This window comes from Entamoeba dispar, genomic scaffold, assembly GCF_000209125.1.
Source record: "Entamoeba dispar SAW760 scf_1105229457985 genomic scaffold, whole genome shotgun sequence".
NCBI classification, from domain to species: domain Eukaryota; phylum Evosea; order Mastigamoebida; family Endamoebidae; genus Entamoeba; species Entamoeba dispar.
In genome coordinates, this window is record NW_001852966.1 from 1 (window position 1) to 11,334 (window position 11,334).

The 11,334-nt window shown below is 26.4% G+C and overlaps 7 protein-coding genes across 7 annotated transcripts, besides 23 other annotated features; 4 read left to right on the forward strand and 3 right to left on the reverse strand.

Moving 5' to 3' along the window:
• Positions 1-133: 133 nt before the first annotated feature.
• Positions 134-176: a sequence feature (AT_rich).
• Positions 177-191: 15 nt separating this feature from the next.
• Positions 192-489: a sequence feature (AT_rich).
• A 120-nt stretch (positions 490-609) lies between these two features.
• Positions 610-665: a sequence feature (AT_rich).
• A 261-nt stretch (positions 666-926) lies between these two features.
• Positions 927-1,024: a microsatellite.
• Position 1,025: 1 nt separating this feature from the next.
• Positions 1,026-1,052: a sequence feature (AT_rich).
• Positions 1,053-1,269: 217 nt separating this feature from the next.
• EDI_131890 (uncharacterized protein) lies at positions 1,270-3,936 on the forward strand (the record flags this gene model as incomplete). The annotated part of the gene is made up of 1 exon (XM_001734178.1): positions 1,270-3,936. One exon carries the CDS (start codon positions 1,270-1,272, stop codon positions 3,934-3,936), a length of 2,667 nt encoding a protein of 888 aa, XP_001734230.1.
• Positions 3,937-3,954: 18 nt separating this feature from the next.
• Positions 3,955-4,032: a sequence feature (AT_rich).
• Positions 4,033-4,142: 110 nt separating this feature from the next.
• EDI_131900 (uncharacterized protein) lies at positions 4,143-4,598 on the forward strand (the record flags this gene model as incomplete). The annotated part of the gene is made up of 1 exon (XM_001734179.1): positions 4,143-4,598. One exon carries the CDS (start codon positions 4,143-4,145, stop codon positions 4,596-4,598), a length of 456 nt encoding a protein of 151 aa, XP_001734231.1.
• Positions 4,583-4,632: a sequence feature (AT_rich).
• Positions 4,633-4,673: 41 nt separating this feature from the next.
• Positions 4,674-5,280, reverse strand: EDI_131910 (60S ribosomal protein L12, putative; the record flags this gene model as incomplete). Its single annotated transcript, XM_001734180.1, has 2 exons — positions 4,674-5,140; positions 5,244-5,280. The coding sequence occupies 2 exons, from the start codon at positions 5,278-5,280 to the stop codon at positions 4,674-4,676; spliced, it is 504 nt and encodes a 167-aa protein (XP_001734232.1).
• A 63-nt stretch (positions 5,281-5,343) lies between these two features.
• Positions 5,344-5,461: a microsatellite.
• Positions 5,462-5,472: 11 nt separating this feature from the next.
• On the reverse strand, positions 5,473-5,871 carry EDI_131920 (uncharacterized protein; the record flags this gene model as incomplete). The annotated part of the gene is made up of 1 exon (XM_001734181.1): positions 5,473-5,871. One exon carries the CDS (start codon positions 5,869-5,871, stop codon positions 5,473-5,475), a length of 399 nt encoding a protein of 132 aa, XP_001734233.1.
• A 207-nt stretch (positions 5,872-6,078) lies between these two features.
• Positions 6,079-6,213: a sequence feature (AT_rich).
• A 147-nt stretch (positions 6,214-6,360) lies between these two features.
• Positions 6,361-6,408: a microsatellite.
• Position 6,409: 1 nt separating this feature from the next.
• Positions 6,410-6,589: a microsatellite.
• Positions 6,590-6,598: 9 nt separating this feature from the next.
• Positions 6,599-6,752: a microsatellite.
• A 28-nt stretch (positions 6,753-6,780) lies between these two features.
• Positions 6,781-6,933: a microsatellite.
• A 218-nt stretch (positions 6,934-7,151) lies between these two features.
• On the forward strand, positions 7,152-8,010 carry EDI_131940 (ariadne RING finger, putative; the record flags this gene model as incomplete). Its single annotated transcript, XM_001734182.1, has 3 exons — positions 7,152-7,460; positions 7,508-7,705; positions 7,759-8,010. 3 exons carry the CDS (start codon positions 7,152-7,154, stop codon positions 8,008-8,010), a joined length of 759 nt encoding a protein of 252 aa, XP_001734234.1.
• Positions 7,466-7,514: a sequence feature (AT_rich).
• Positions 7,711-7,751: a sequence feature (AT_rich).
• Positions 8,007-8,126: a sequence feature (AT_rich).
• Positions 8,066-8,860, reverse strand: EDI_131950 (uncharacterized protein; the record flags this gene model as incomplete). Its single annotated transcript, XM_001734183.1, has 1 exon — positions 8,066-8,860. One exon carries the CDS (start codon positions 8,858-8,860, stop codon positions 8,066-8,068), a length of 795 nt encoding a protein of 264 aa, XP_001734235.1.
• Positions 8,147-8,172: a sequence feature (AT_rich).
• Positions 8,861-9,005: 145 nt separating the features above from the next.
• Positions 9,006-9,042: a sequence feature (AT_rich).
• Positions 9,043-9,565: 523 nt separating this feature from the next.
• Positions 9,566-9,600: a sequence feature (AT_rich).
• Positions 9,601-9,612: 12 nt separating this feature from the next.
• Positions 9,613-9,637: a sequence feature (AT_rich).
• A 188-nt stretch (positions 9,638-9,825) lies between these two features.
• Positions 9,826-9,861: a sequence feature (AT_rich).
• A 323-nt stretch (positions 9,862-10,184) lies between these two features.
• Positions 10,185-10,239: a microsatellite.
• A 23-nt stretch (positions 10,240-10,262) lies between these two features.
• Positions 10,263-11,231, forward strand: EDI_131960 (uncharacterized protein; the record flags this gene model as incomplete). Its single annotated transcript, XM_001734184.1, has 1 exon — positions 10,263-11,231. The coding sequence occupies one exon, from the start codon at positions 10,263-10,265 to the stop codon at positions 11,229-11,231; it is 969 nt and encodes a 322-aa protein (XP_001734236.1).
• A 13-nt stretch (positions 11,232-11,244) lies between these two features.
• Positions 11,245-11,334: a sequence feature (AT_rich).

An 11,334-nucleotide genomic window follows, 5' to 3' on the forward strand; every position in this document is an offset into this window, starting at 1 on the left:
GAATAATAAGTGATGAAGAGAATTGAATTAAAAGAAGATCAGAACTATGTTGATATATTTAAACATTGTAAATAACAAAATAAAAGAAAGTAATTTCAAATATATTCTATAAAAAAACCAAAAAATTATGGTGATATTAATATTTAATAATCAATTAAATTCTGTAAATAAATATTCAAATTTGTAACGACTAATAATATAAAATTAAATAATATTAATATTAATAAAGTTATTGAATTAAATGATTAAAATGATCTATATGAGTATTAATCAATGAAATAGTATTAACATGGAATGTATTAAATGAAATAAATGATATTTTCAATAAATATTAAAATATCTTATTTATACTACTTCTATTTCTTTTAAATGATAAAATAATCAATAAATATGAATTACTTCAATATTTTATACTAAATTAATATTAACAAACGAAATAACAATTTTATTATTTAAATGAAAAATATTAGATATATAAATTCAAATAATGAATGATATAATATTATTAGCACACTAAATGCTATTATTTCATTATTGAAGAGACTTATATTAAACTAATCAAATTATCAATAACTTCTAATTTTTCATAAAATTAAACTTTTCTCTTAGTAATTAATCTTTTTTTAAAGTAATAAATGTTAATTGTAATAATTCTTAAAAATTATCACTTATTAATGAACAAATATATGATATTTAGCAAATAAGATTGCCTATTTATACAGTAATTCTATTTTATTTTTATACTACACTGGTTTTTATTGAATAATAAAAATATTTGACAAAAAAGCTCATGTATTTTATTACTAATGTTATTGTAATAAAAGGTGCTTTTGTTCTGTTTTATTTATGAAACTGTTTTTAGTGATGCCAAACACTTTTTATATCTCTTATTCAATTTGAGTATTAACAATATACTTTGCTAAATTAAAGAAAAACAAATAAAGCAAATGAAAAAGACGGAATTTGAAAAAAAAGAAAAAATGAAAATTCACATGAAAAGTATATTGGAAAGAATAAAAAAAAACTATATTTATTAATAATTTTATTATTAAGAAATAGCATCATTGAATGAGATAAACTAGAAAAGTTATTAATGGTTAAAGTGGAAAAGTTTTTCTTTTAAAAAGGGGTGAAAAAGAAGAGAGTTTGGATATTAAAAAGCGGGAAAAAAGCTAATTAATAAGGAAAGTAGTATGTTTTAAAAGAAATTTAAAAAGGAAATTAAAGAAAAAAGAAAAGGAACAAAACTAATAAATCATATAAATTCATATGCTTTTAATTACTCTCCTCTTGTGTCTTTTTGCAAGAGCAGATGATATACCAACAAATTTACAATGTACCATGGCTCTTCCAATTATTGTTCAACAATCATATATTTACCATCATAAAATTGATGAAAATCTACAAACTTCAACTGTGGAACTTACTGAAGAAGATGGAACTAAATCAACTGAAACTGTTCGTGGACTTTATTTTATGTTAAATGAAATTGAAGATACCTCTTTGTATGTTTCTACATGTGGTGCAAGAACTACAGTTGAAACTGAAATTTATATTTTCAGTGATTGTAACAATGGTGTTGCTTCAGGAATTACTAAAATCTCAAAGAGTGATGTTACTTGTTCTTCAACTGGAAAATCTGCTTCATTCTTTGATCTTAAGGCAAATACTACAACGTATGTACTTGTCAAAGTTGTAGGAAATGGATCAGGTAATCTTGCTACCAGTTTTGTAAAAGTAAATAACTTACCAAACTATTATTGTGAACAAGCACTTGAAATTCAATCTATTCCATACTCTGATATCTCTGATTATACTGTAAATTATCCTACTGGTGATGTTAAATGTCTTTCACAATCAATGCCAGCTAAATGGTATCATATGAAAGGAACAGGAAAATATTATCTTGTTGATACATGTTCTTCCTTAACACAAATTGATACTTATTTAGTACTTGTTGATTCTATTAATCTTGGAGATACTTGTAAACAAGCTGAATGTACTAAATATAATGATAATGGTTGTGGAAAAGGAAGTACTGGTTCTACTCTTTTATTTAAATCAGAAGAAGGAAAAGATTATCATATTGGTGTTTTTGGAAAGAATGGAGCAAATGGTAGATTCCAAGTTAATGTACAAACTGTTGATAATACTCTTCCATTTAATTGTGAAAATGCTGTTAGTATTAATTTACCATTTACAAGGACTCAAAACGTTCCTTCTGCATGGCCTTTAACTCCTGTTATTTCTGAAGGTGGAGCTCAATACCCAGTATTTTATTTAAGTATTATAGGAACTGATAATGATGTTGTTTTTTCAACTTGTAAAACAGAGTCTAAAGTTAGTGGTACTGGTATTGAATTAATTCAAGGATGTAAATCAACTACTGTTTTGGAACCACTTTACAGTGGAAGTTGTAATAAAGATGAATATAAAGTATTCCATCTTGATGCTGGAGTTACGTACATTGCTAAATTTTATGCAAAAGAATCTGATAGTAAAATTGTTATGAATGTACAATTAAAAGGTCAAAATCATTACCAATGTGTTGATGCTCTTTCTTTAATTGAAAGTTATACTGATACAATTCCATTAAAACAATTAAAAAAATCACTTCATGGTTGTGATGGTGTTGAAGAATATCATCAAGGTGCATGGTATCAACTTAAGAAAAGTACTTCATCTTCAGTTGAACACTATCGTATTGGTGCTAGTACATTAAGTGGTGATATTGCAAATATAGGAATTGAACAACAACTAACATGTGACTCAACTCAGTGTGTTAGCAAAGAAACAAACACTGCTCAAATGGATGTATTCCTAAATGATGAATTTAGATATATTTTTGTTTACGGTACAGGAGGACAAGAAACGTTATCTGTAGGAATTGTTAAATTTGATGATATTGCTCATTCAGTATGTACTGCTCCAAAGATAATTTCTATTCCATTTACAACTGTTGGATTTATTGATACAACACAATCTAATACTCTTAAATGTATTATGACACAATATCCTAGTTTCTGGTATTCTATTCAATTATCAGAAAGTCTTGACGTAATTGCATCAACTGTTTCATCTGACACTAAAGTTGACACTTATATTGAAGTTTTGACTGGATGTTATGGTGATGAAAATGTTAATTGCATTGCTTATAATGATAATTTAGATAATTCTGCTGATACTTCAAGTAGACTTACATTCTCTGCATATTCCAGAACAGTATATAATATTGCAGTTGCTCAAAAAGAACGAACTGCTCGTGCACATCGATTTTCTATTTATCCAACTCAAGCCCCTGCTGGATCTATGTGTGAAACATCAGATTATCTTGACACTGTTGAAGCTCAACAAACTATATACGTTCATACTACTTATGCACATGAAACTAAAGTTTCAGGAAAAGTTCTTAAAGGATCATATTTTAGGTTTAATACTCATGTACCATTACAATTAACAATTCGTACGTGTTCTACAGGTACTGAAATTAATAACGTTATTGCTATCTTTAAAAGCTGTAATACTCAAAAAGATGAAGATGGTAAGTATGTTTCTATTCCTGATATTATGGTTGCAGGTACTAACTCAAGTAAAAAAGCATGTGGTACATTTGGTGCAGAGTTGTCATACCAAACTCAACCAGATACAAACTATTACTTATTTATTGCTTCACTTGAACATGGATATGATGGAATGATTGAGGCTGAAGTAATTCTTGAAGAAAAATCACAAAATCCACCAATGCCACCACCTGAAGAAAGTAGTACTAATGATAATGACGATAATAATGAACAACACCATGGTATTTCTGGGTGGGGAATTTGGGGTATTCTCCTTTATGCAGTTTATTTCGTAATTATTATTGTTGCATTGATAATTATCATAATTATTTACAAAAAGAAAAATTCATCTTCATCAAGTTTCAGTAGTTTCTAATTGAATTATTTTCAATGCAAAAATTTTAGTTAAAATTCAATATAATATTTTTTAAGTATTATTTATTCCTCTTTTTTTATTTATTATTAAAAATAACTCAACCATTTTGATTCTTTAATTTTTAATAATGACATTTTAAATTGACATACTATTTACTAACTGTTTTTTGAAAATAAATTAATTTCTTGTTTGATTAAATAAAGACAATGCCTAACAATAAAATTTCAACTAAAAGAATTCAGTACGCTGTACAAAATGGCGTCCTTGCTTTATTAATTAAAGAAAATCATGCAACTGTTTTATTCCAAAAACCAGCAAAAAGAAGGTGTAAATGTTTTAAATCAACTCAATTAGTAATTAGTGAAATTTGTACAGATATTTTGGGAACAATAGATGTACAAAAAGAAATAACGACAGGAAGGCTTTCATGTCAGCAAGAGTTAGTAGTACAAATATTAAAACAATATAATTATGTTATTACTTTTAAGCAAACAAGAAAAAATTCAAAAACAGCTAAAGACATTATTTTACAAGTAAGTTCTTTAAATGGAACAAATTATAAATTAGAAGATTTAATAAAGTTAGGAGTTACTTTAGAATTATATCTTCGTACTCAAAACAGTAATTTGATAAAAACTGATTATTCAATATTTTTTTTTTAATTTTTTCTTTTATTTTATTTAAAATGAATTATAACCTTCTAACTTTAAAATTCAATTTAACAATTCAAAATTCATTTAGTTTTCTGGAACTTCAATTTCTCCGTTGTTAATTTCTGCAATTACTTGCTTTGGTGATTTCTTATCTACTTGGCATCCACATGAATTGCATGTTCCAAGAATTTCTTTAACTGTTCCTGAAAATGTCTTAGCAAGTGATCTTGGTCTCATTGTTCTAGCAATTTCATAAACATCGTCCATTGAAATAGAACCAGAGTGTACTGTTGGAACTCCCTTGTTCTTCTTTCTATCCTTTGGTGGTTCTTTGAGGGCTTTAAGAATAAGAGCAGCAGCTGATGGAATAACTTCGTATGTAGCTACTCTGTTAACAACAGTAATCTTAACTGTTACTCTCAATCCTTTCCATGCTAATGTTGATTTAGCAAGGTCATCACCTGTTTTCTTTGGGTTAAGTCCAAGAGGACCAACCTTTGGTCCAAGAGAAGCACCAGCTGCGGCATCACCAGCTACAACTTTGACAACAACTATAAAAGTGAGTATTTATTTTTTAGAAAGATATTTATCCACCAAAATATTGTTATAAAGTATCTATAATAAGAATACTTTAATAACGTATGGATGACAAACGCTCTTTCTTTTCATTTGGATTTGGCTTGGGGGGCATAATATACTTCTCTTTGTTTTATTTTTCTTTTTTATAGTTCCTTAAGTACTTCAATGAGGGTTTTAAGAATAATATTAATTATTATTAAAATACTATTAATTATTATTTTTAAATAAAATAATAAAATAATAATAAAAATATAATATTACAAATAGTAATTAGAAATAATTGAAGGAATAATTAATGTATTATTTAATACAATGACACAAATAATGCTATTATCACTATAACAACTACCATCATTAATACTGCATAAATTAACATTGCTACTCCCCATAACCTTTCTCTTCTGTTGCTGTTATTTAAATGGAAAATACCATAATATCCAATACAAGGAAATATTATTGTAAAAAGAAATACTTTTTTATTAAATGGAAATTCATTGATATCTTCTATGTCATCATTTGTAGTAAAGTTTACTTTTCCTGACGTATTTTTTGTTGTTGGTTTCATTTGTGTATTTGTTAAGATACTTGCATACGTCTGTTTACTACTTATATTCATAGTAATGCTTGTATTTGTTCGATGTGTACTGCGTGTAAAAGATTGAAGAGTTTGTCTTGTTGAATGTGAAGAGGTGTTTGTGCTCATCAATCTAAATTTGTCTATTGTTTAGATTACTTACTTTTTCAAACTGATTGCTTTAATTATGTTTTTTTCTTTTTGTTTTATTACTTAGAAATTATTGTCTTTTTATTTTATCATTATTTATGTTTCATCTTATCGTTTTATTATTAATTTCTTGTAAATCACAAGATCTCTGTTCTTATTATTTCTTTTGACTATTCGAATCACTGCAAAAAATATAAAACATTTTATAATTCATTGAAATCAAAAAAATTATTGTTTTTCTTTCTTTATAAAATTTTCAAAAGTTATAAAAACTAAAAAGAACTAATTAAAACTTAAAATTTTATATTTTAATTATAAAATGAAAGTACTCTTGTTACTTGCTTTAATTGCTTTTGCTTTTGCAGAAGAAGATGAACTTGACAGCACATTCGATATTGATTTCACTGAATTAGATAATGTAGAACTTTTTGAAGAAGAAAATAATGATGAGGATGATGAGTTCCTATTAGAAGAAGAAGAAGATGATGATGATGAAGACAAAGAAGATGATGAAGACGAAGAAGAAGAAGAAGAAGAAGAAGAAGAAGAAGATGATGATGATGATGATGAAGACGAAGAAGATGAAGATGAAGAAGATGAAGACGAAGACGAAGAAGACGAAGACGAAGACGAAGAAGAAGAAGATGATGATGATGAAGACGAAGAAGAAGAAGACGAAGACGAAGAAGACGAAGAAGAAGAAGAAGATGAAGACGAAGAAGATGATGAAGACGAAGAAGATGATGAAGATGATGAAGACGAAGATGATGAGGATGAAGATGATGAGGATGATGAAGATGATGAAGACGAAGAAGATGAGGATGATGAAGAAGATGATGACGAAGAAGATGATGACGATGCTGTTGCTGAATCTTTGTTTGCTGAATTTGATGATGAGGACATTCTTGATTCTGAAGAAGACCTTGATGACGATGAATTAGATCTTGACGATGATGATGAAGATTTAGAAGAGGCAGATTTCTTTGATGAAGACGAAGAAGAAGTTGATGGTGATGATGCTGAAGAAGAAGAGGAGTATGAATTAACTCAAGAATGGTCAGAACAAGCCAAGTCAGAAGTTCATCCATTAGATAAAATTGAATCAGCAGAACGACTTCTTGCTGAACTTGCTAACCATCCATATCATGGTATGTATGCACCAGCTTAAATTTCAATTAATTAACCAAATGATGTTAATTTTTTATTTCAGAGTTGTATTTAATTTTTTAAAAGAAGAACTTCAAATTAGAGAATTGTTGATGCAAACTAATTATCCTTCAATAGACTTCGAATTTCTTTTAAAAAGTGATATAGCTACAAGAAAGAAATTGATTAAGGACTATATTGATCAAAGAAGAATGTCATTTTCTCATAAACAAGATGATGTAATTAATTGTTCTATTTGTTATGCAGATGTTGACCAATCTTTTTTTTACACAAATCCTAAATGTGGACATAGTTTTTGTCTTAGTTGTATATCAGAACATGCTAAAGAAAAAATTAAACAAGCAAGTGGACCTATCCTTTGTCCAGAAGAAAATTGTAACAAAGAAATATCATATAACGATGTTTGTTTTAAATAATTATTAATTAAATAAATACAAATAAATTATAGTTAATTAGTTATGGTATTATATCTGACCCAGATTTATTAGAAAAGTATAACTCTACACTAACAAGAATTAGACTTGACAATGACCCTAACACTTTATACTGTATTAAATGTGGTACACCTATGATTGGAGAACCTGGAATTACTATGGTGAGATGTGTAAAATGTAATTATTGTTTCTGTTGTAAATGTAAAGAACAAGTTTGTTTAAATTATTTTTTATAATAATAAACAAATTCTATTTAATCTCTTAGTGGCATGCTGACTGTACTTGTGAACAGTATCAAAGATGGAAAAAAGAAAATAGTATGGGTGATGATGCTTTTAAAGTTTATATCAAAAAAAATACTAAATTATGTCCTCAATGTCACAAACCAATTGAAAAAAATGGTGGTTGTAATTGTATGACATGTAAGTGTGGTTACCAGTTTTGCTGGCTTTGTATGCAACCATATACTAAAACTCATTGGAAAAACAATAAAACTGGATGTACTCAATATTCTTAATTAATTTTTTTTTATTATCGTTATATATAACATAAATTAATCAAACATAAATAAATCAATTTATTCTTTTGTAAAGAATGTTAAATAATTTATTTGATAATAATTTAAGATAATAACGTATTAATAATGCACATGGATTAAATATTAATTTAAATATAATAAGAAATCCTATGATAAAAGAAAGTAAGGCATAAATATTCCAATTATCCATAAAAGGATATGGCTTAATATTATAATAATGGAAGTCATAAAGAGTAATTGATGAATATAACAAAAAGGCAGAATATGGTCCATATTTACTAATAAAATAAACATTATATACTCTAGTATTTCCTTGTTTGAAGAGGAAACAATCAATTAATAAAAAGACTAATGGGAATGTATGTTCAAAGTGTGTATAATACCATTCTTCAAATAAGGTTGGTTGCCATTCATCTGTTGCCCTAAAAACCGTTGATGGAGATTTAAAATAAAGAATCCAAAACATCAAAGATACACTTATCGCAATAGAAACTGCTGTTTGTTGAATAAACTCAACAATAAAATGTATAAGACGAATATCTTTTTGACTAAGAAATTCTTTATGACTCTTTACATTTACTTCACTTAATAATAACATTGAGAGTTGTCTTAAAAAATTAATAAAGAAATATCCACCACAACTCCACATACCGAAGTAAGTCCAAAACCGAGTCATTCTCAATAATGTATAATCAGAATCATACATATGATGTACAGTGATTATATAAATAAAACAAATAACACAACAATCATACAACAACCGATACTTTGTTTTGTTTCGTCTCAATATTATTTCCAAGCTTCTTTTATTGTATTTTAATCTATCCATTATATTCTTATTATTTTAAGATTTTTTATAATCTTCTTTTCAAATCATTCTGATTCCCTCATCAAAGCTTTCTCATTATTACCTCAAAGCTACTTATTCTAAAAAAATCTTGATTTAAATTCATTATCAGAATAGTTACTACATCATATTAAATTAATAATTATTAAAACTAAAAAATTATTCATTATGCTATTTTATGACAATATTACAAAAATTTTATTTTTGTAATTGTCTCTAAAATTCTAATCTTTCCATGAAATTGTTACACTTTCTCTTTTTTGTGTTATTTGGATTGTCCAAATGAGAAACAAAAATATAACTAAGTGTTCTTGAAAATAAACATACTTTTATCTACTGAATTTCGTTTTTGGATTTTTTGTGTATTGTTGATGTGTTTTATTTTTTTACCTTTTATTAGTAAGTCAACTGAAAAAAATAACTTTTACAACTTTAGATGAAACTGTCTTTGAGTTGATGAGCTTTTTTTATTTTTTTGTAGACAAAATTATTAAGTAAAGACTAAGTTACAGGTATTCTTATGTATGCTCTTTGGTTCTTTACGTTTTTAAATACTTGGATGTATTTTATCCTTTCTTTTGAATAAAACTACCTTCTCCAGTAATTTTTTTTAGACTTTTATTCAACTTAATACTTAACAACTTCTACTAAAAAATCAAACTAAATTCAACCTTATTTCTTTTCTCCATTTTTTACTAATTTTATAGTAAAAAAATTTAATTCTACATTGAACCTAAATTATATATAAATAATAATTTTCCTGGATAATGGTTTATTTGTTTGATATCAACCATTCAATACTAAGCCATTTATAATTTATCTCATTCATTTATTGTAGTAAAAAAACTATATCCATAAATTACTTTAACGCTCAAATCCGTTTTCTATAACAAAATATTACTTCTCATTATAATTGTAGGTCTTTGTTTACTCAACCAGAGTTAGTGTTATTAATATTGAATAAATATATAATTTTTTAATTAGTTACAAATTTCTGGTTTTCTCTTATTATTATGAAAACGCAATTCTTTTAAATCAATTTTTATTCTAAACAAAGGAAATAGTCAACAACCATTCCTATCATATTTTTACATATTACATTTATTTCTTTACATCCTTCGAATTTTTTAATTTATCAAAGTATTCAGAAACGAAAAATGATTTTATTCAATTTGTGATAATTGATTTTAATAATATCTATCACACACATCAAAAAAGACTTGAGGTAAATAAAATGAAAGAGTAATGTAACAGAGGGTAATAACTATTTAAACGCTTTCAATGACTCAATAAAGAGATATAAACTATAACAAATAATAATAAATAATAAAAATACAAAAAAGTTTAAATAAAAAAAAAAAGAGTTTTAATTATAAAAGAAGTAATGAGTGAACCTCATCAAAACATTCCTCTTTCGCAATTATTAACGCAAAACTCTCAAAACACGGCCAACTCAAGACTAACTTCTATCCGTGGGATACAACCGTCACAACCAAAAATTCAATTTGCACCTAATATTCGAGCAGCAGGATTTAAACCTGAAGCAAATAATGAGAGTGAAGGACGAGCTAAATTGAAAGTTAAAAAAGAACAAGCAAAAATTAAGAAAACAACATTTACACCAACACCACGAGTATTCAAACCACGACCGGTTGCACATGGAAATGGTGGATTAGGGATAAGTAATTTAACAATGACAGCAGGAGAAGATATAGGGATGAAAGAAGAAAATAAAAAAGAAAAGAAGAAAACATTATTATTAAACCCTGAATTAGATTTTGATCCATGTAATCCAAATCATCCAATTACACTTCCATTAAGAGACCCAGAAGAAGAAATAAAAGGGAAAAAAGAAGAAATAAAAGAACCAGTTTTAGATAAAGAAAAAACATATTATACACCACTAGAAACAATTGAAGAAAATCCAGGATTTATTAATAATCCATTACATAGTGAAAGTGGAATTTTATATGATGAATATATTATGATGCAAATACCATCAGTTTTACCTATTCAAAAGGGAGTAGAAATAACAGAAAAAGAAAGTAATAATATTATAAAGAAAGAAGAAGAAAAAGAAGAAAAAATTGATGAGGAAAGTAATATTAAATTAGTTGAAAATCCATTAAAAGGAATGTCAGGATATATTGGAACTATTCAATTTAGAAAAAGTGGAATTGCAACTATGAGAATTGGAGGAATTACTTATAAATTAACAAAAGGAACAAAACCACATTTTTTAGAAGAAGCAACAGTAGTTTCATTACCAAAAAAGTCAGTATATAGATTAGGGAATATTTCTCAACATGTAATCATGATACCAGAACTTGAAGATTGTTTAAATTTAATGTGAAAAAAAGAAGAAGAATTAAAAAAGAATAAATTTTTATGATTTGTTTTTTATTATTTCAAAATGATTTTTTTTTATATTTTAATTTTATTTAAAACTAATTTAA